Raw genomic sequence first — 20938 nt, 5'->3', positions numbered from 1 at the left:
TGCTTTTTTTTTTTTTTTTCTCCTGTTGGAAGAAATTGTAGCATAATAAATTAGCTTGGGCAGAGAAGTGGCAGAGAAAACAAGGTTAAAAGGCAGAATGTAGTTTTAAGAAATTTGGTGCTGTCTCTTTGAAGCACTGTAAATGTTTGGAAAAGCATATAAACCATAAAGAATGTCCTTCTGTATTTCACCTGACCCTGAAATGCAGTCCTGAAATTCTATTTAAGTATGCAGATGAAAACTGTGGTCCTTCTTTGATAGTAGTTCAAAAGCAGATTGGGGAAATACAGCACAGGCCAAGCAACAACAGACAATAAATACCTTTAAAACAGGCGTTTGGGGATATGGCCAGAGGTTTACAAGCCATGTCAGTTGTTTGCCAATTACTATCAGTTCTTTCCTGTCAGTCTGTCAGATTGCTTGGGAAAAATGTTACCTTTTGATACATAAAATTTTTTGTAATCATTTTAGGAGTTTAGATGAAATTCATCCAACAAGAAGATCACGTTCTCCAACCAGACACCGTGATGCCTCCCGAAGCCCGATTGATCAGAGAATCAGAGAAGTGGACAGTCAGTGTTTATCAGAACAAGACAGGTATTTTTCACATTATGATCTCAACATGATACATTTTCTTTGCCATGTTTTCATATATGATAGATGTCTTAGCAGAGCACAAAAGACAGTAAAAGAATTCCATCTTTCAAAACTGAACTTCTCCCAGGGAATGACTTTTGAGATATTCTAATAGAAATGCACCTTTAGGAAATATTTGACTAATAGTATATTGTCATAAAATGTGCACTATTTTACAAAATCAGAATTTATATTTAGCCAGTTTTAAATATAGTTTGTTGTTGACTTACGTAACCTAAATTACAGAAGAGAGACTATATAAGCTACTTTTAAATATTTTATTTTTTGTGTATTTCAGTCTTAGGAATATTATTTGTATAATTGTGAAATTATGTTTTTTCTGTAATAAAAAAGTGCAGGTCATCTGATAGACTGTTACTTTCACAGTATCTGTGAGAACTTCAATAGCAATATTTTTTAGTACACCTGCTTTTCATAAAATGTAGTAACCTAAAATGTCTAATGTACAAAATGTTGAAATGGACTCTTTCTTCTGTGGATGTGTACGTAAACTTAGTTTTGCATTTATTTATGAACAAGGTACTTCCTGTTACTTACAGTTACTGAAAATCAGCGTTCTGGTTCCATTGTTCCACATTGCCACAGACCTGCTCCTCTGGCCAACCCTCTTCATGTAGGAAGTGCTTGCCCACTAGCTCAGGGTTTGATTTAGTTGTCAGAGTCCCCAGCTGGTTGGATAGTGTCTTCTGGCTTTTTGAAGTGGAGCGGTTTTTAGGGAGGGTTAGGTACTTGGAGAGTGGTACTCAGTGGCCAGTTTTTTGCCAAATAATCAAGGACACAGAACTCACAGATAGCCTTTTAGCTCTGTAATGGTCACCCTGCCGTAGAGGGAGTGGGGCCAAGACCTTCAGGATGGGGTGATGGAACTTACTGGGACTTAACACTGCTCTCCAGAGTAGGGTTCCAGGCTACTCAGGGTGGAGTGGCCTCAGTTGAGGCTCCCTATGTTGACAGTCACCAGGGCCACCGTGGATTTATGTGAAGGAGGGGATAAAAAAGGACTTCTAGACCAGGACATTCAATAGAGTGAAAGAATTTGAGTGTAGAAAAAATATCAATTTTAAGATAAACATTCCTAATCAAGCATGTTCCTAGTCAGAAAATGAGCAACAGAAAATGAGACGTTGCATTTTAGTGGCTGTAAAAGCCGAGAAATCCATCATGCTTTGAGTTGCTAAAAAGAAATGAAAGGATCTAGAGGTCCCATTAGAAGCAGAAAAGCCAGAGTTATAGGGCTTTTAAAAGCTATTAAAATAACCAAATGTCTAGAATTGGAAATAGATTTCTGTGTCTTACATGGGAAGGGATCCGTTTAAGTTTTTTCTTGATACTCTATAAAATCACTTTGAAATAGAATAGCAAATCAGCAACAGCTAGGACTTTGACCATAATGTTTGCACTTTATTGTTTAAATTTTTAAAAATACTGTCATGTTTATTTTTGTTTGAACTCTCAAGCAAATATGCTAGTGCAGACAATCTGGTTTCTTCCCTTTTCCTGTTGTCATCGGCATACCATTGGCAAAACCCATGTCATCTAATGCCTCATGACCTATCTGTTTCACTCACCACCCATCCTGTCTGTGCAGTGAGCTTCTCATGCTTCCCAGAGCAAAACGAGGACGAAGTGCAGAATGCCTACACACCACCAGGTAACTACAGGAATTTGGTGAAGTAACTGTGTGTGATGACTCTTTCCATTCGACTCTGCTTCCATCTCCCCCTCAGCGGTATGATTACAAATACGTAAAATTAATTTACCCAGTATTCAATTGGTTTTGTCTTATATGGAGGTTGTGGAAAAGGTTCCAACATATTTGAATTCTAATCCAGGCAGACTGCTTTTCTGTTTGCACATTCAAAATCCAGAGGCTAATGAGCCTTTCTGCAGAACTGTTTACACATTCCCCAAACCAAGGAACCGATTTCTGCAATTAAAATTCTATAACCTCGCTCTGAGGGGTCCCCAGGCCTGCCACATACACCCATCAAGTCACAAAAGTCTGATCTGCGTGGCAGTGTTGCTGTTTACATCATTGTAAGTTAGCTTTGTTTTAGCCTTTTTTTTTTTTTTAATTTTTGTCTGTTTCATATTCTATTGTTGTTTTCTTCGTTTGACTTTAATAAAATCTTGACCGTTTTCATTTTTAATCGCTGAGCTTCAGTTCCTATCTTGATAAAGACTGAAGATATTTGACATGTAAACTTCCAAGCCCTCCAGTCCTTCATGCCCTCACCAGTGCAGAAGTGCTCCACTGCAAACGTTCTCCTGAAAGCGCATAAGAGTATGAAGGCTTTTTAAAGATGAGACCAAAGGGGGCATAATACCCTCCTCTAAATTGGAACCTAGAGCTTTATTATCATCTTATTACATCTCTTAGATCTCATATCCCAGATAAACCATCTTACAGATTACTTACAGGATAATCGGTGTGTATTTATTGTCAGTATGGAGTTAATAGAAGGAAAGGAAGTAGTAATTCAGTAAAGCAAACAAACCAGCACGCAGATAAACTCCAATATTGTGGCCAGTGAAGAGTAGGTAGGAAAGAGGACGAGAGAGCTGCACTGGAAATCCTGCCAGCACACGTGCAGGTTTATTGTGTCTTTGAAGACGGGCTTCTGCTGAGCTTGTGAACATGGTCACTACCATGACCGCGGTAAGCACATGTGCTTACCACAAGTAAGTGCTTAACACAAATGAGCCCTAACGTTTCACACGCACAAAACTTGCCTCAAAATAAAAACAGCTTTGTGTGCAGTGCCACAGGGAAAAGTGAGGAATGTCAGTCCTGCTTCCAAATTGGATAAATAATGTAAAATCATAACTATAATAAAAATCATCTCAGGTTCTCTATAATGCTGACGTCTCCAGCTTTAGTATTAGTTGTCTTGACAAACAGTTTAATAGGAATGATTTCTTTACCGATTCAGAAAGTTTTCTCATGTTCCTGTTGACATGACTCCAACCATAAAACAAAACAAAATACAGCCTTCATGTTTATTAGGGACCAAAGTGTGGGTATTTTTAACACTCTTACACCAATAATATACATAGAATTACTAAATATGTTGCTTTTCTTTCCCTTATATTTCATTTCTCAAGGTAAAATATCATAATATGCACAATAAAATAAAGTAGTAGTTTCATCATTTTGTAAAATTTTATCATCAAGATGCAGCCTGTCATATTCACATAGGACTTTTAAGAATAAAACCTGTGGGTTTACTACTTTTCAGTAAACAAGGAAAATAACATTCACTGACTAGGAAGAACTGTGCTAATTAATTAATGTATTTTTTCTTACCATCCTGACAAAGTTGTATCAAATTAATATTATTATCTTCATTTCCCAGTTGAGGGAAGAGGATAAGAAAGTTTTGTTTGATATGTAACTTATCAAGGATTCAAAATCAGCTCTATTTGAAGTTTTCCACTAAACTAGTTTTTTTTTTTTTTTTCCCCAAAAAAAATTTGACAAGGAAGGTAGTCCTGGTGGCTCAGACGGTAAAGCATCTGCCTGCAATGCAGGAGACCTGGGTTCAATTCCTGGGTCGGGAAGATCCCCTGGAGAAGAAAATGGCAATCCACTCCAGCACTCTTGCCTGGAAAATCCCATGGACAGAGGGGCCTGATAGGCTACAGTCCATGAGGTCGCAAAGAGTCGGACACGACTGAGCAACTTCACTTCACTTAGTCTTGCACAAAGTTCAACCAGTTTAAGAGTTTGCAAGTCAAACATATTTTGAAAAGTTTGCAAATTAAAATCAGTGCCTAGATTTTATATGCAAAGCATACCAAAGTTGTGTGCTACAGATATCTGTCCCATATCATTTAATTCATCCCCTCCTATTATTGTCATATTAAATAATCTTTTCATAGAGCATGTCGTGAGAACATCATGTGGTACAGAAAATGCTGCGGCTTCCTACTGTGTCCTAGATCCTTTGTACCTGTTATTTCATTTAATGCTCACAAACAGCGTCCCCATTAAAGATTATTTCTCCCGGGATACAGATGTAGAAAAAGGCTGGATGATTTGACTTGAATCACCCAGGTTCACAGTCAATAAATGGCAAAGTCAGCGTGGACCTTCGTTCTCTAAACTGTGTGCTATTTTTCATTGTTTCCATTCTCTTCTGACCCCAATTAGAGTGCACTCCTCCCCAAATCATTTTTGAACCAACTGCTTAGAAAAGTTATATGGCAACCTATTTCGTAAAATATTTACCTTAGGTTTAGGAGTTGAGAAGAAGATTCTACTGTTTGTGAGATAGACTGAATCGTTTGCTTCAGTTTAAGTGTCCTTGATTGGTGCTTGAAGGTGGTACTTTAATACATTTTAAACCAATGTTTTAAGAGATTTCCTGATTCAACCATTAGCATAAACATGAATAAACTGGGAAGGGGGGTGTTTGGTATTTCATATGTCCTAAGCAAATGTTTAATCCATTATCAATTTATCAAACTTTAATGTAAGCCAAATGGACAATATATTTTCATAATTGATAGTTAAATTTGTAGAAATATCATTAAATTTAAATTATAAAAAATTAATTGACTGGTACTCATTTGTCCTATAGACAGCCACAAGCCCTCATAGGTTTTAAGTGAATTCAGATGATATTGGGCCTTGTTTCTGCCATTTTTTCTGCCAAATCAGAATTAATATTCTGATTGCAGCTAATATCCATCTCACCCAGTTTCCAGTGATTGTTACCTGTTGCTGGGTTTGTATCCAAAAGCTGATAAGTGGAAAGGACTTGCCCCTGCTATAGTCATCTCCTAATCTTCCCTGCCTTACTGCCTGGTCAGTACCATGACCAGCCTTTTCCCTGAAATACTAGTTAGCATTTTCCTATTTATTAGAATATTAACTTTTAGTCGTATTAATTCCCAAGTTTCATGAATTATTTTGTTAGTGCTTTTAACTATGAGTTGTTATTTCCAAAGAAGTAGGTATAATATTAAATCAGGAGTTAAATAGTAAGTTTCATGCCTGTTACTAGATAGAGTATAGGTTTCAGATCTTTTTCAAATTAAGGCTTTTGAACTATAATTTAGAATATCTTAATTATGCACACAGATATCTGTAATTCCATACTTAATAGTTCTGTTCCTACCTTCCAATAATCAAGGTGGTCCTTCTGAGAAAAATGAAAGATTCATCTTTTTAGTTTTCTAGGCCTCTTACTTATTTCATATTCTAATAAAACTCACTTCATATATATTTTTCTGTTTCCTGCGTGTCTCCATTGCCACGTTCCAGACATCTTGTTAGGCACTATAAAACATTACCGCCTAAGATGCCCTTATTAGAGACCTGTTCTCACTGGGATATTTACAGGTAAGAGTCCTAACAGTGAGTCTCAGTTATAAACTAATCCCTAATCCCCAGCCTACTAAAAATAGCAAATTTACATTCTAATAAAACACTAGCATTTCCTCTTAAAATTAACTATATACAGAGAAACACTAATGATTTCTAAAAATAACTTTAAGGGAGGGAAGGGGGAGGGTAAACTTGGAGACTGGGACTGAGAAATAAAACACTATATATAAACACTACTGTCTTTTAAAATAGATAACTAATAAGGACCTACTGTGTAGCACAGGGAAATCTGCTCAATACTCTCGATACTTAATACATAAATGGGAAAAGAACCTAATAAAGAATGAATATACATATATATATAAAACTGATTCACTTTGCTGTACAGCAGAGACTAACTCAACAGTGTAGAAAGACTAATAAAAAGCAATTGAAAATAAAAATAAGATCATTTTAATTATAAAACTTATGCTAGAATACTTCTCTAAATGAAATCTACATACTCAAATGTCAGATTTCTAGTCATTGTCATCTTTTTTCATTTTTTTTTGCTGTATTACTTGTTGATTTTAATTATGAGAATTAATTTATTTTATTTTATTTCTGGATAATTTTACTTTCTGGAGCTCAATTCTGCCTGCACGTACCAAAACCAAAACCCTTCACCAAGAATGCTTTCACTCGAGAGCACTGAGGTTTACTGATGAGATTCTGGTTGGGTAAGGACGTTTGGACGTCATACCTTCCACCTCCCCTGTCTAGTGTTTGATCCAGAGTAGCTGAGTTGTAAAAATTTCCTCCTCTGCTGTCCTTCATTTTGTTTTGGTGTGGCATCTGTCCTTGGTAACGGAGTGTTAGGCATTTTCGTTTCAGTGCTTTCTGTATCCAGTTTTTTCATGAGTAGGTGTGACTTAGTCTTATTTATTTATTTATTTTCAGTCTGAGACCCTTTTAAAAATTATGCAAAGCAATTCTAGCATAATATTTGTTTAGTGTCACTTTCTAAACAAAATTGTGCATGGCCATCCTGTCGGCGCTCAGCCCCGAGGAACGCGGCGCAGCGATCGTGCGCTCTGTGTGCAGGGGCGGCCTGGATGGGCTCCTCTCTAACCGGTCTTCCTCTCTGTTTTCTGTCTCCCTCCTCCACCCTGGACGCAATGCACTGGCACTAGTGACCTGCAGCCCTCCCTTGACAGGGCGAGGAGTGCTAGTACCAACTGCTTGAGACCAGACGCTAGTTTGCATTCACCAGAACGAGAAAGGTATACAGTAAGGACTTTCTTAATCTCCTATGATTTTCCCCATCACTATGTTTCGTGTCACGGAGCTTCACAGGTTGTTCATCCATGTTCATCTGCCGCCTGTCTGCCTCTCCCCCCACTCCCGTCCAAGTCCACGCAGAGATATATGTGTACGTGTGGGAGCCCGAGGGCACACATACACATATTTCCGCGCGTGTCGTTGCGAATGGCGTGATGTGATTTGTAACTGCTTCTGGCTGCTGCTTTTCCCTTTTGTTGCCTTTCTGTGGTTTTCTTTGCGTCTCTCAGGGAGCCTTCAGTACGCTGATATGGTTACGGGGAAAGGGAGTTATTTGAAGGGGAAAATCACGTAGTAGATCTGCTGATAAATAGCTCTTGTAGGTTCAACAACAATTTTCTATAAACTCAAAAACAAGAATCTTATTTAGATAGAGTACTTCCTTTGTGCTTCCACATTCACTCTTTTAAATCAACTTTCTCTTTGATATAGAGAAGGTTGTTATTAAATTATGTTTTGACAACAAAATGTGGTATGCTTATCATAGATTTCTTGATGCCTTACAAAAATAAATGCACATTATATACACACATATATAATTTTGCTTAACGCTTTTAATTGATCAATTAATAAGTCTGATTTTCATTTAAAGGTATTCAGTGATCGCATGTTAAGCTGTCTCCTATGTGAGCAGCTAATTTTCTGGTAGAATTTTCTATTCCAGTAAACTTGATCATATTTGATAGTGTTTGTTATAAATGTTATCTCTCTTCAATTAGAAGTGATTCACTGGAGATAAGATACTACCTCATCACAAATCCTGAATAAAAGTGTTTCATTGTGTTAATGTAACCCACTTTTCCTGTTCTTTTGAGGCTATTTAAAGCTTTGCTTTAGCAATCTTTATAGTCTGATTCTATTCATTTGTTTATTAAACATTTATTTCTAGAATTGAATAATAGGTTCAGGTAGACATATTCATTTTCAGTGTCTTCATAAGATTATTCTAAAAAAAATCTGCTTTTGAATTTTGTATTATTTCGTATTGGAAAAATTTATTTTAGAAGACAATGGAATCTAACTTACATTTTGTATTTTTTTACATTTGTAAGAGAAATTTTAGTTGAAATGACTCTGGGCTCTTCTAAAAGCATGATTGAAATTGCTTCACTGTTCGCATTTGTTTTATATTACCCTTCCTCAAACAATTACAAGAGTAGCAAGAAAAATATTTTATATTATTTACATATTATTATTTCCTTATACGTTTTGCTGTTACTGCTGCTACTAAGTCGCTTCAGTCGTGTCCGACTCCTAGCGACCCCATGGACTGCAGCCCACCAGGCTCCTCTGCCCATGGGATTTTCCAGGCAAGAGTACTGGAGTGGGGTGCCATTGCCCTCTCCTTATATGTTTTAAGTTGGTGTTAAATCAAGCGTAGAATGAGTCAGTGGAACCGCTGATGACAAAACACCACCCGGACATCTTAAATATCATCTGTATTAGTTCTAATAGAAGTACAATTTGAGTCACAAGCATAATTTAAAATTTTCTGCTTGCCATCTTAAAGATGTGAAATTACTCTCATACTTTAGTATGTATGTGAACTGTTATCATTTTAACATATAATCAATTAAAAATTGCTAGTGAGATATTCTGCTTTCCTTTTTTCACAGTGCTCTGTGACCACTGCATTGGACAGCGACAGGTTATTCTTTTGTTGAATCCTGTCTAGCACGTGTTCTCTTGTTGCTCTGAAGCTATAGAATTCACAAACCCATATGCTGCTGAATTTAATCTCTCAGATAATACCCTTAGAACAGGCCAACCTGTAGGCGGATAAACCGGCCACAATTATTTTACAGATCATAGTGAAGTCTGAGTGCACTCACTTGTGATATTAAATTTTGATAGAAGAAGATACAATATGCTTGAAACTCATGTTCACTCTATGAGTTGAAAAAGAGAGAGAAATTTCCCATTAAAATGAAAAAGGGGCAAGAATTCAAGAATCAGTGTTACTAATGATCTTTAATTTATTGGGGTCAGTTTCTTGTCAAGAAGAAGCTAAAATGAGAAGAGTTTTCATCAGGGAGTTTGCAGACATTATAGATGCATTTTGGTGTGGAAGGTCCTGCTCATGCATGCTCAGACCCCTGAACAGCTTCAAGACAGGACAGAATAGGGCCAGCAGTGGGGGCACTGTGCTTTTTGGAAGATGCACTTGTCCATCCACAGATAGGACATGAAAGCACTGGGGAGGCTTCCAGGGTTTTCCAGATTACTTAGCTCTTGTGATGGAGCCGAGAGCTGGTTAACGCCTGATACGTACATAGTAGACACAATGCTAGAGAAAAGTTGTTAGAAATATAATTTCATTTTCTTGAGATAGCACCCCATTTCCACAGCTTTGTCACCTGTTGAGGTGAAGCTGTTTGTTGATTCTCAACCATCTCGATGACCATTTCTATGGTGTTCTACCTACTTGGGAGGCTTTTCTGAAGTTTCCTCACTAAGCTTGGGAGCAAAGGAAGTTCTGTGTTAGTACAAAGCAGGAAATTGTTAAAGCTGAGTCAACACCCACCATCACACGTCCCTAATGATTCCAAGAAACAGGAGCACCAGGCACAGTTAGCGTGTTCTTCTCCTGAACTGCCCCCAAACTGTCAGAATGACCTTGTTTCTTCCTTAGGAGAATGGTATGGCCCAGGTTAAGAGATAAATTTCCATATAAGCCAATGGAAATCTTGTTTTCAAAGGAGGTCATTTCCGTGTTTGAGCACCTCTGTTATGTATCCTGTGGATTACATAACTAGAAAAAATACATATTACCCTTAGCCCCATCCAGTCATGACGCATAAGTCAAGAAATTTGAGGTTCATTTACAATGAAAGATAACCAGAAAGACTGGTTATACCCAACTGAAGATATCTAATAGAAATGGCTTGCTTTCATCTTTTCTCTAGCAAATACCACTGCATGTTTACAAGAAGGTCCGGTCAAGGTCATTGTACTTTCCTTCCTCTGTGTCAAGGTCAGCTTGAGGTCATCACTTCCCCCTTGTCCCTGATCTCAAAGGAGTGAGTTACATGTCTGCTCCTAGCCTTTCCTTTCCCAGATTTTCAAACAGAATGTCGCTTATGTATCTGGAAACATTGATTTTTAGAGCCACTGGAGAATGAGTCCTTTTCTTGGATGCTTTATCTTCTTCTTAGACCTTTTACAGAAACCATTGCCTTGCTAAAGTCCATCAGAGAGTAGTCTATACTTGCCACCTCCTTTTTGTACCTCCCAGAAAGTTCTGCAGTCGCGCCACTGTGCTAAAACTCTGCCACGGGTTACCTTGGCCTCTACCGGCCCAGCAGCATTTTACAACATCTTACAGTCACTGCTGCCTCTAGAATCTTTCCTTTCTCAAGAGCACGTACAAATTCCCTAATGCCTCCATGTCAAGTCGGTCTCCTTTACAGGTTTCTTTTCCCCCTGTCTCCCTCTCACCTTTCCTCTGATGCTCACCCATCCCATCTCTGAAATTCAATGTCTATCAAAAGTTTCCGCACTAATACATATGAGGACCACAGTCCGCTGTAGCTGGTCAGGCCAGACCTTCCCCTGAAAATGCCTAAGTTCCTCAGTGATTGGCAGACCCTGTGGGCATCAAATTCACTGTCTCTCCTCACACCCTTTGACAGCAAAATGCTTTGTTTTCTGACACGTCCCTGTGGTTTGACAAGCTTGACATCTAACCATCCACATAATCTGGAAATACGTCTCCTGCTCCTTTGTCTCACTGAATGAAACAGGAAGTCCGATCAGTTCTCCTTCAAGATCTTCAGAACACACCCTCCCCTTGATTATGCTGAAGTCCTCCTCCGCTTTCCTCCTAAATTTCATTCTTGCCCCTAAATTTCTCATGAGCTCTACTAATCATTCTGTTAATTTTCATATGAAGTTGTCTTTCTGTTACAGTTAAAATGCTCTTTTCTTTTTGTTTTTATTCTCATTTTTCAAAAGGGGGGTCAAATAACCATATCTCCTATAGAACTTCTCCTAACCTCCCTCCCTCTCCCTCTCCCACTTCCCTTTCTCTGCCAAGCAGAATTATCGATGCTCTTTTCTGGATTCACATAGTATTAAATACTTTCTATTTCCCTTAGGCATGTAATTTTCTCCTTTTACTAGATTTTCCTCCTGGAGGGCAGGGATCATATCTGATTCATCCTTGCTCTTAGCTGCAATAGCATTATTATTATTTTTACTTAGTAAATGCTCAGTTTGGGGATTTGAGGGCACTTAAAAAACACTCTCTATTTTCTGCTCCCAAGTCTGTGTCCAGTTTTGAACTAGACCCAGGAACTGCAAGGTGGGAGATCTAGTCATCACCATAAATACAGTGAACAAGTTCAGGAGCTAGACTTCAGGCCGTAAGCCTCCTGATGGCTCAGCAAGAGGCTGCTGTTTTGCAGACTGATTTCTAAAGAGGAAATCAGAGAGGGCTAAGTAATCTGTGCCTGAATCTTTACCACAAAGTTTCCCCTACTCCCTCCTTGTGGTGGACAGACACCCAAGGCAGGGCTTGAAAGAATTTCCCTCCATGTGAAAATATGAGGCCTAAGATAAAGAAGTTCCTGCCTAAAACTTAACAACTGTTAACTTGAAATGAAATAGATAAACCTTATTCTAAAATGTAAGTACCTATATTAATTTTAATTTTAAATAGTATTGGGGAAAATCTTTTAAAGAACTCCATGAATAATGGGAATAGACCATAAAAATAAATATAATTAATTCTCTCTTTTGGTCAGGTTTGGTTTCTAATATTCCAGAACTTCACAGATACTTTTTATGTATGCTACTTGTGTAATGAAGGATTTGCATTTCCAAATACTTTCTCTTTCAGGTAACTAAAGCAGCTCTGCCAAGAGTTGTGCACCACTGAAAGCTGTGTACACATGTTAGCATAAATACTAGTTACACATTTAAATACACGTGCATTTGGTTTAAGGTACTTCCCTGGTGGCTCAGACGGTAAAGCATCTGTCTATAATGCGGGAGACCCGGGTTCGATCCCTGGGTTGGGAAAACCCACTGGAGAAGGAAATGGCAATCCACTCCAGGACTATTGCCTGGAAAATCCCATAGACAGAGGAGCCTGGTAGGCTACAGTCCATGGGGTTGCAAAGAGTTGGACACGATTGAGCAACTTCACTTTATCACTATATCCATGGTGGGGAAAAGCCCCAACATAAGAACTATTTGATTGCTTACTGAGGACAGTCAGTTCTAAGTCCTTGTATTGCCTTATCACTATTGATTTCTCAGTTCAGTTTCTCATTATTTCTCACCAGTATTACCCCCCAAATCTCAAATCTTATCCTCTTTATCATCTATTTAAATATTTGCAAATATTTATTCATTATTTATTCTGTGCTGTTCATAGTTGATATCACTCCCAAAAAAAGCCAAACGAAATTTTGTAGACCCTTATTTAGGGACCCCCTCTGCAGCCTGTTCCTTCAGTCCCACAGCCATCATAGTGACCTTTGCCCCCTGTTCTGAGGCCAGTGAAAAGGATGCTGCTGCTAAGTCGCTTCAGTCGTGTCCAACTCTGTGCGACCCCATAGACAGCAGCCCACCAGGCTCCCCCGTCCCTGGGATTCTCCAGGCAAGAACACTGGAGTGGGTTGCCATTTCCTTCTCCAATGCATGAAAGTGAAAAGTGAAAGTGAAGTTGCTCAGTCGTGTTCGACTCTTCTCAATCTCATGGACTGCAGCCTACCAGGCTCCTCCACCCATGGGATTTTCCAGGCAAGAGTACTGGAGTGGGTTGCCATTGCCTTCTCCAGTGAAAAGGATGAACTCTCAGCAAACAGACTTCCTGAATTAATAAGTTTAAAGTATCTGAGATTAAAGTATTATTAATGTAACTTGCAGGCAAGATGATTTGGAAAGAGAAATCAAGAAGCCGCTGTTTTAGTTCAGATTTGCAATGAATGCCCCCAGGGTAGCCTGCCTTTTTCACTTCTAGCATGAAAATGGATGTGGAAGGTGTTTCATTAAGTAATAACGAATAAAGATTCTAATTTTGATCCTCTTTATCTGTTTGACAGGAGAAACAGAGAAAGAAGTTGCACACATTTTAATATTATAAAACATTAGTATATTTAATGCTCATAAATGTATCTTATTAAAACTTAGGTAATCTTTGATCTTTGGGGGAAAACATAGGTATAAGTTGATCCTTCTCTTATCATATCCAAGATACAAGGGAAAAGCAAACCTTCCTTTTATTGGGACTGCATATCAGCATATTCAGAAGGACTTTGAGTGTACAGATATAAATGTATGATGCTAAATGTTTCTTCAGAATTTCCTTTTTAATAGCTTGCATTCGCTGTGGCTTGCTTCTAAATGTATGTCTCTCTTCTTCATGGCTTTCCTTGCATGTTTCATAATTATAGCATTTTCTTTAATTTTTGCACTTAAATAAACACAAGGACTGGAATTTTGCCTCAGGAAGCAAGGTTATTCATAATCCTGTCAAGTGAATACTACTTATTCCTTCAAAAATGTTTAAAGAAAATCATAATGACTCTATATGTGTATTTTAAAAGAATACCTTAAGCTTTCTCATGATTGAGTACAATTTCATGTAGAAAACACTATAGCTGTAATTCTCTTTAAAAAGTTAGAAATATTTTTCTTTATTGTGTCTGCAAAGCAAAAGTCAGTGAAAAGATATTTTTTCAAGCATTCCAATTGAATTGACCAGCTATTTAAATCATTTAAAATAATTAACTCACTTGAATGCAAATTTATTTTTGATTTCACAAACATGTAACACATTACAGAGGCCATGCCACACCATTTTGTCTTCTGCCCAAATTCTGCTACCAAGTATCTCTTCTTGCTGTCCCGATTATGCACAGCCCTCCTTGAATCCATCCAAAGCTGAGAGATGATGAACAGACTTCCGGGGGCTCTCAGAGGTGAGCGCCTGCTAACCAGGGCTCTCCTGGTCATGTCTGTAGCCCTCTGCTGCTTTTGTGCAGATTGTCTGATAAATCCAGGAAGCCAAGTTATTAACGGCAAAGAAAGATGGCTTTTAAAAGATATTATGACTGGTCTTCTTCGGATTGTTATAAAATCTTACGGTTAGATGAGTCTTAAATATCATTCAGTGATCCCTTGTTACATACGAGGAAGCCAGTATGCAGAGGAATTATCCTGCTTGCAATGTGCATATCTAATATATTAAAATTTCCAAAATAAGGCTGTTTAGTCCCTTACCACCCCTTTTCAGTATTTGCCCAGATGTTTGTAATTTCTAGTTACACAGATTTAATATCAAGATAGTTTAACAAAAAAATGAACCAGGTTTTGAACGTTTATTTGATCGCTAATCATAAAAAAATTAGTGTTCTTCTAAATGCTGAAATAAGAAAACAACTGTATAACTCACTGATAGATCCTTTTTCAAGTTAAGATTAGCAGATTATTTTAAAGGTAATGGTATTTTACTGTGGCATTTATCTGCATTTCCCACTTCAATACATCAGTGGTTTTTGTTCACCATATTTTAATTTCAATTATTAACCCTCAGTTTTCCCCAAGGAAACTTGTGTAGATATCACTGGTAGCATTTCCATGAATTAGTTCTTTGTGTCATTGTTTCTACACTAGAGAGTATGTTTATTTCTTGTGCTTTGTATGAAATGCACATACCTCGTCTTTGCCACTTTAATCCAATAATTTCAAGACCTTGTATCAAGTAAACACTGGCAGCTTCTTAAATCTATTTTATTCAACATCTGCTAGATTCTTAAGCATGCATACTTGTAAAGTTTTATATACATATATGTAAAGTTATATATACACATATACATAGATGTGTGTCTATAGATATGCAAACACACACAACCACATTGAAAAGAAAAAAAAATACACTTATTATATTTCAGACATCTTCCCAAATGAGTTTCTCTATTCACATATAAGGCTACCAGTTTTCTTTTCTTACAGTACTATCATTTATCCTTCCAAAGCTTGTAAAATTGAAGAATACATTATGGAACAAAAAGCCTACACTTTGCCTTTCTGGGGTGCTTTTCCAGTCCTCTTGTTCCATATATTCTTTTACTTTAGGAGTTACTAAATGTCCTGTTTTTTCCTGTCTTGTTCATTGGGCAAACAGGGGTAGATGGTCCCCCTCCCTAGATAGGAGACGACCTCCTAGCCCCAGGATTCAAATCCAGCATGCGTCTCCGGAGAATGACAGGTACTTCCTCCTCCCAGACAAGTGGCTTCCAGAGGCTGCCAGGCCATCAGGTGGAGGGTAGCCAGACCCGTGTGGTTACTATGCCTTTCTTTCAGGGGGCAGAGCCCAAGAGGTGGAGATTCCACAATTGAATGCGTCCACCTCTGATGAAGCACCTCAGAATATTTTCTAAAATGAAACTAGCATGCACAGGGCGTGGTTCAAACAAAGCAAGCTGGGTCCAGTGGGAGAATTTTCTTTTAATGAGCATTTATTTCAGGGTTTCAGTTTTCTAGAAACATATTTAACTATTGCTTTTGTTTACACTTGACTAAAATTCTCAGGTGCTTTAAGATATTTTAAAGACTATCACAGAGCCTGGTTGTTGTTTTTTTTTCGTCCTGATTGATGATTTGATCTTCACCATCTTGTTTTGTGAATGATGAAGTTTAGGCTTTTAGATATATTCCCTGATTTAAAGTAGAATATCTGGTTCTTACTTGTTTGATGAATACTGTGTTTTTAAGCCGAATATTGTCAAGGGCTAGGGTCAGTCATCAAGGTAGGTTTTTGAAAATAACATCAGTGCTTTGCACCCACTCTGTGCTGTGATGTCGTAAGTGCCACGGTGTGTTTTTTCCTTGCTTTGTTTTCCTTCTGGGCTGTATTAAGACTTTGCCCATTCTCCTGTTTTGTGATTGTTGTTATACATAAAGCATATCTTTTCCCAACTGTCCATGAAAGACTACGGGCATTTTGGTTGTTTTACTTCGGGTGAAGCAGAAATTCAGTCAACACACTGGTAACATTTATTAAGCAGATAAACACATCGAGTATCTCAGATATGGAGTCATGCCAGCACACAGGTTTTGATTAATTTATCTTTTAGTATGTGTGTATATAGTAAAGTAATTGTACCTTTAGTTAAGAGTGATATGATTTATTTTCTGTATCTGTAAATTGTCAAGATATCGTCAGGATTACAATTCGAAAGAAAAAGTAAACATCATCACTCATAAAAAAATGAATAAGTCACCTTGCAAATGTTGGACCCCAAGATGATATTTATGGAGGCTTTTCAAATATGTTATTATGCTTAAATCTTTAAGACCTTAATATGACTCACATATTAGGAATTTAAATCTAATGTTTTCTACTGCTGTCTGATTTCTATTAGAAATAAGAATATAAAATAATAATGTAAATTAAATTTTAAAATGTGCATCCACAGTGCTGCTCATCCATTCCACAAATATTGTGTGCTTATTTATGTGCACTGTTCTAATGGCTAGAATCACAGCAGTGTTTAAGAACAACAGTGCCATGGACACCAAGGAGAGAAAATTTCCTTTTATTAAAGGCTGTTCTGGATGCCATTTTATATAATGACTGCTAGGGTATAAGACGATCAAGTATGAGGGTCTTTGTAATGAATATAAACATAAGTTTAACTGGGTTTAGAATGAGCAACATGGAAATGCAAATAATAATTTCAGTTCTTAACATATGTGAGATGAGGATTAGTTGAAAGTTAGTTGTCTTTTAACAACCTGAATTAACTATGACATTTGGTTTAATAGATTGTAGATATCATTGTAAAGGTAGATTTTAGAAGCAGAAATAGTCCTTTTAGATAAGATTATTAAATGAAACTGTTCCTAATAAGTAATAATTTATTCCTAATAAGTAATTCTGAGCATACATTTTGTTATTATAATTTATTTGTAAGTAAGTTCTGGGTTCAACAAAGGGAAATACATTTTAAATGGCTTGATCCTATGATTTATTACTGTATGGAACAGAATATTATTTATAGTATTTAAAATATACTTTTATTAAAATATGAGTAACAAGTGCCCATAAAAATGAGAGAGACATTACTGTATCAGTTGATGTAAAAAACAATCCACTGGTAACCCTAACAAACACTTAATGCTTGCTTTCCTTTTTATTTCTTATAAGCTTTATTTACTTATTTAGAAAAATTTGCTAGTGAACATAGCATCAGATTTGGTGATAATGAATATTCATAAGAATTTGCCACCGGATAAATTTTGCACTAGGAAATAGGTAACTTAAAAAAAAATATTCTAAAATCAGTGACAATTTATATTATCAGCCATTGGATGTCCTGCATGCTTGATTATTTTGAAAACAGCATAGTAATATAAGAGGTGAATATTTGATTAAGAGAGCTTGCTGGTGAGTTAGAAAGCATTGATTTGTCATCTTATTCCACATAATGCGTGTACACACACACACAATTTTTAATGTACCATTTCTCCATAATTTAATTTCAACAGTAAGAAATATTGATGTCATTTCAAGTGCTACAATAGCTTTATTTGGAATTGACATGGAAACATGTTTATCTAGATCGAAAAATTTTCCTAGACGTTGTAGGATTTTTTTAAAACAATGATGAGGAAAAAAATATGTAAATCTGTAACCTTAGCTTTTTTTTTTTTTACCTTAAAGTTTAGTGTACATTTTTTTGTAGTTTTATTACTAAAATATTAAACTTCTAATAATCACCTTTCCAGTAACAAAGCATTTCTTTGTAAATGACATTATTTTGATATATAAATAGTAGCTTTTATGAACCTGTGTATACATAATTCTCTTATAAAATTCAGAGCTACTTATGGCTGCATATTTAACCAAAATTTATGAATAGCAAGTTAGAAAAAATTTATTTTAATAGACCCCTGAATCGTCAAGTTTCTGAATTCAGTGCTCACAGTTGAATCAGTCATCTTTAAATGTGAAAGGCAAGTATAAATTGCTATCATTATTACTGTCATCTAAATTACTTTTTAGTAAATGTTTTTTCAGTTCAGGTTTTTTCAGGAAGACACATATATTCTTTTTAAATACATTAAAAATTGATAGTGACCATTCTAATAAATGTGAGTTGATAGAACATTTTCTTATTTAGTACATTTTAAGATGTATTTTAATGCTTCACTATCTTGAAGGTACTGACTCTAATATTCTGATTTAAAATATTTTTTGCTTGCATGTACATATTTTTGTACATGATATTTTTAAGGATGCAGTTTATTGATGTGACTTTGATAAAATGGAAAATACTGAGTGGAATAACACTATTTTTTTGAGAGTTTAATTATTAGAAAAAGTAAAGTATCACACTGAGTTAAAGATTAATTCTTGAATTACTCTGCTGTTCTAGTTCTAATTTCTTTTCCAAGTAATCAGATTTCTATAGCTGCCCACACTTGCAACTTGGAAGCAGCTACTTGCCAAGGACTTTTTAACCAAAAATATCATGTGGTTCCTCTTATTCAAAGTGGATGGATCTTCTTTGTCCACTGAAAATATTTCTAGGATAAAGAAATTATCCACTTTTCCACTTCCAGAATTCATGATACTTTTGCAGTATAGATGCAGAGTTAATGTAGAACCGCTTGTAAATTCAGTATATTTCTAGTCATTTCTGTTTGCTTCATAACATTTATTATCTATGCTTTTCAAAAATGTCCTTTATTTAAAGGAATGAAATATACTCATATACTAAAGTCTTTTTAATGGCTGTAGTCAATACATAAATATCAATAATAAGCAAAAGGTAAATGTATCTAAATTGTATGTGTCCATATTTACTGCATATGAACATTGCTTAAGTAGCTTCTTAACCTAAATTTAATATTTTCTTCCCAAAATTATGAGGAAACAAGATGATGGAGATTTGCATTTCACATCAGACCATCTGGAGAGTCAACCAGAATATATACAGGAATATTCTTATGACATCAGTGTTAATTATAATTAAAACATTATGTGGTAGAACTTATTATTCCCCAAAGCAGAGCATATTAAATTTTCATTTTATTAGCATGCTAATTTTGCACTTTAATAGAATTTTAGGATCTTTAGAAAAGTGGTGTTTATCAATGTCTTCACGGAATTGTTCTAATTGAGCCTAGTTATTGATGAGGAAAGGAAAGTATCACAAAGACAGATTTTTAACAATTGCCTTTCATTTCATTAGTACATTTTATGAATCTTCACACTTAATCTAATAGAGAATGATAATTGAAAATAGGACTTCCAGAAAATTAGCTTTTAATTAGGAACACCCCCACTCTTTTGATTATTTCTCTTGCTTCCACTTAATGATATGATAATTGTTGTTATAACATATTTGAATAGACCTTTATAGCTTTTAAAGAACCTCAATTGTGCCCTAGGAACTGGGCACAGAATCTTACAGCTATAAGTTGTGATTAAGAAAAAACAACAACAAAAACAAACTGAGGATTTTCTGATTCTTGCATACCTAAACCAAACAAACATTCTTTAAGAATAGTAAAAGATAATTAAAAATTTTAATGTAACAAAATGCATATTAAAACCCAAAATAGCTAAGACATGATGGAAATGCTATCACTGTTTTTACTTGATTTTGTTGAGGGATCCCTTCAGTGAATTTCAAATCAGTCAGAGTTGCTGGATGGCAGAGGGGCAGGATCATGGGTCATGATAGCAGTGTCCTCACTGATTGACCATGGCTTGTATTTCCCTCAACTAGTCACTCAACCTTCCTGGGACTCATTTCCCTTTCTATAGATTTAGGCAGGTATAGATGAATTAGCTGAATTCTGACATCCCTTCAGACCCTAAACAGAATCCATGCTGCCTGGTTGCATCATGATGAACATGCATTGGGCCAGTAGTGATAACTCTTCCTTACGCATAAGGCAGTAACCAGAATGTGTTTCTTATATATGATATTTTATGTTTACTGATGATCAGAAAACAGTGTATGTCTAAATTGATTAAGCTGAATTGTATAATCCTAGTTAGATTTTTACTTGTTATAATCTTTTAGACTCTTAAATTCCAGTAACATAGTCAAAATACTACTTTTTAAACCACCTATTTATTCAACATATATTTAATGAGAAGCTACTATGTGCTGGGTGTTGATGTTACAGTATAACCCAGACACAGTACCTGCCGATAAGGAACTTAGGAAAGAATGGTGTAAGGTAGAAGGTATTTCTTTTCACTGTGATCCTTTTTATGATTCTGTGGCCAGTAGTTTCAGGAAAACAGTACATGAATATAAATTGATGGTTTTAACCCAGGTGGCGCTAATGGTAAAGAATCTGCCTTCCAATGAAGGAGATGTGGGTTCAATCCCTAGGTCGGGAAGATTCCCTAGAGTAGGAAATGGCAACCCATTCCAGTATTCTTGCCTGGGAAATTCCATGAACAGAGGAACCTCACAAGCTACAGTCCATGGGGTTGCAAAGAGTCAGACAAGACTGATCGACTGGGCACAAGCACATTTACACATCACAAAACTATTCCAAGAAAAGTCTGTCTTTACAATGTACAATACATTGAGAGAAAAGACAGTAGAATTTTCTATTTTCTTCTATATTCTTGCTTTACACTGAATTATT

At 36.3% G+C, this 20938-nt stretch overlaps 1 protein-coding gene across 40 annotated transcripts in view; it reads left to right on the top strand.

Annotated features, from left to right (window-relative positions):
* RIMS1 (regulating synaptic membrane exocytosis 1) overlaps positions 1-20938 on the top strand; it is a 596921-nt gene that overhangs the window by 435561 nt on the left and 140422 nt on the right. For 17 of the 40 annotated variants that reach the window (XM_068983585.1, XM_068983571.1, XM_068983569.1 and 14 more), the window contains exons 13-15: positions 472-597; positions 2246-2308; positions 7162-7251. In XM_068983585.1, the coding sequence (XP_068839686.1) occupies positions 472-597; positions 2246-2308; positions 7162-7251 (279 nt within the window). Of the gene's footprint in view, positions 1-471; positions 598-2245; positions 2309-5926; positions 6005-6615; positions 6709-7161; positions 7252-15443; positions 15528-20938 lie in introns of all 40 variants that reach the window. The other 23 variants (XM_068983591.1, XM_068983577.1, XM_068983575.1 and 20 more) reach the window with 8 other exon arrangements.

Source organism: Capricornis sumatraensis, chromosome 11 (assembly GCF_032405125.1).
Source record: "Capricornis sumatraensis isolate serow.1 chromosome 11, serow.2, whole genome shotgun sequence".
NCBI classification, from domain to species: Eukaryota; Metazoa; Chordata; class Mammalia; order Artiodactyla; family Bovidae; genus Capricornis; species Capricornis sumatraensis.
This window is presented reverse-complemented; position numbering and strand designations above follow the sequence as displayed.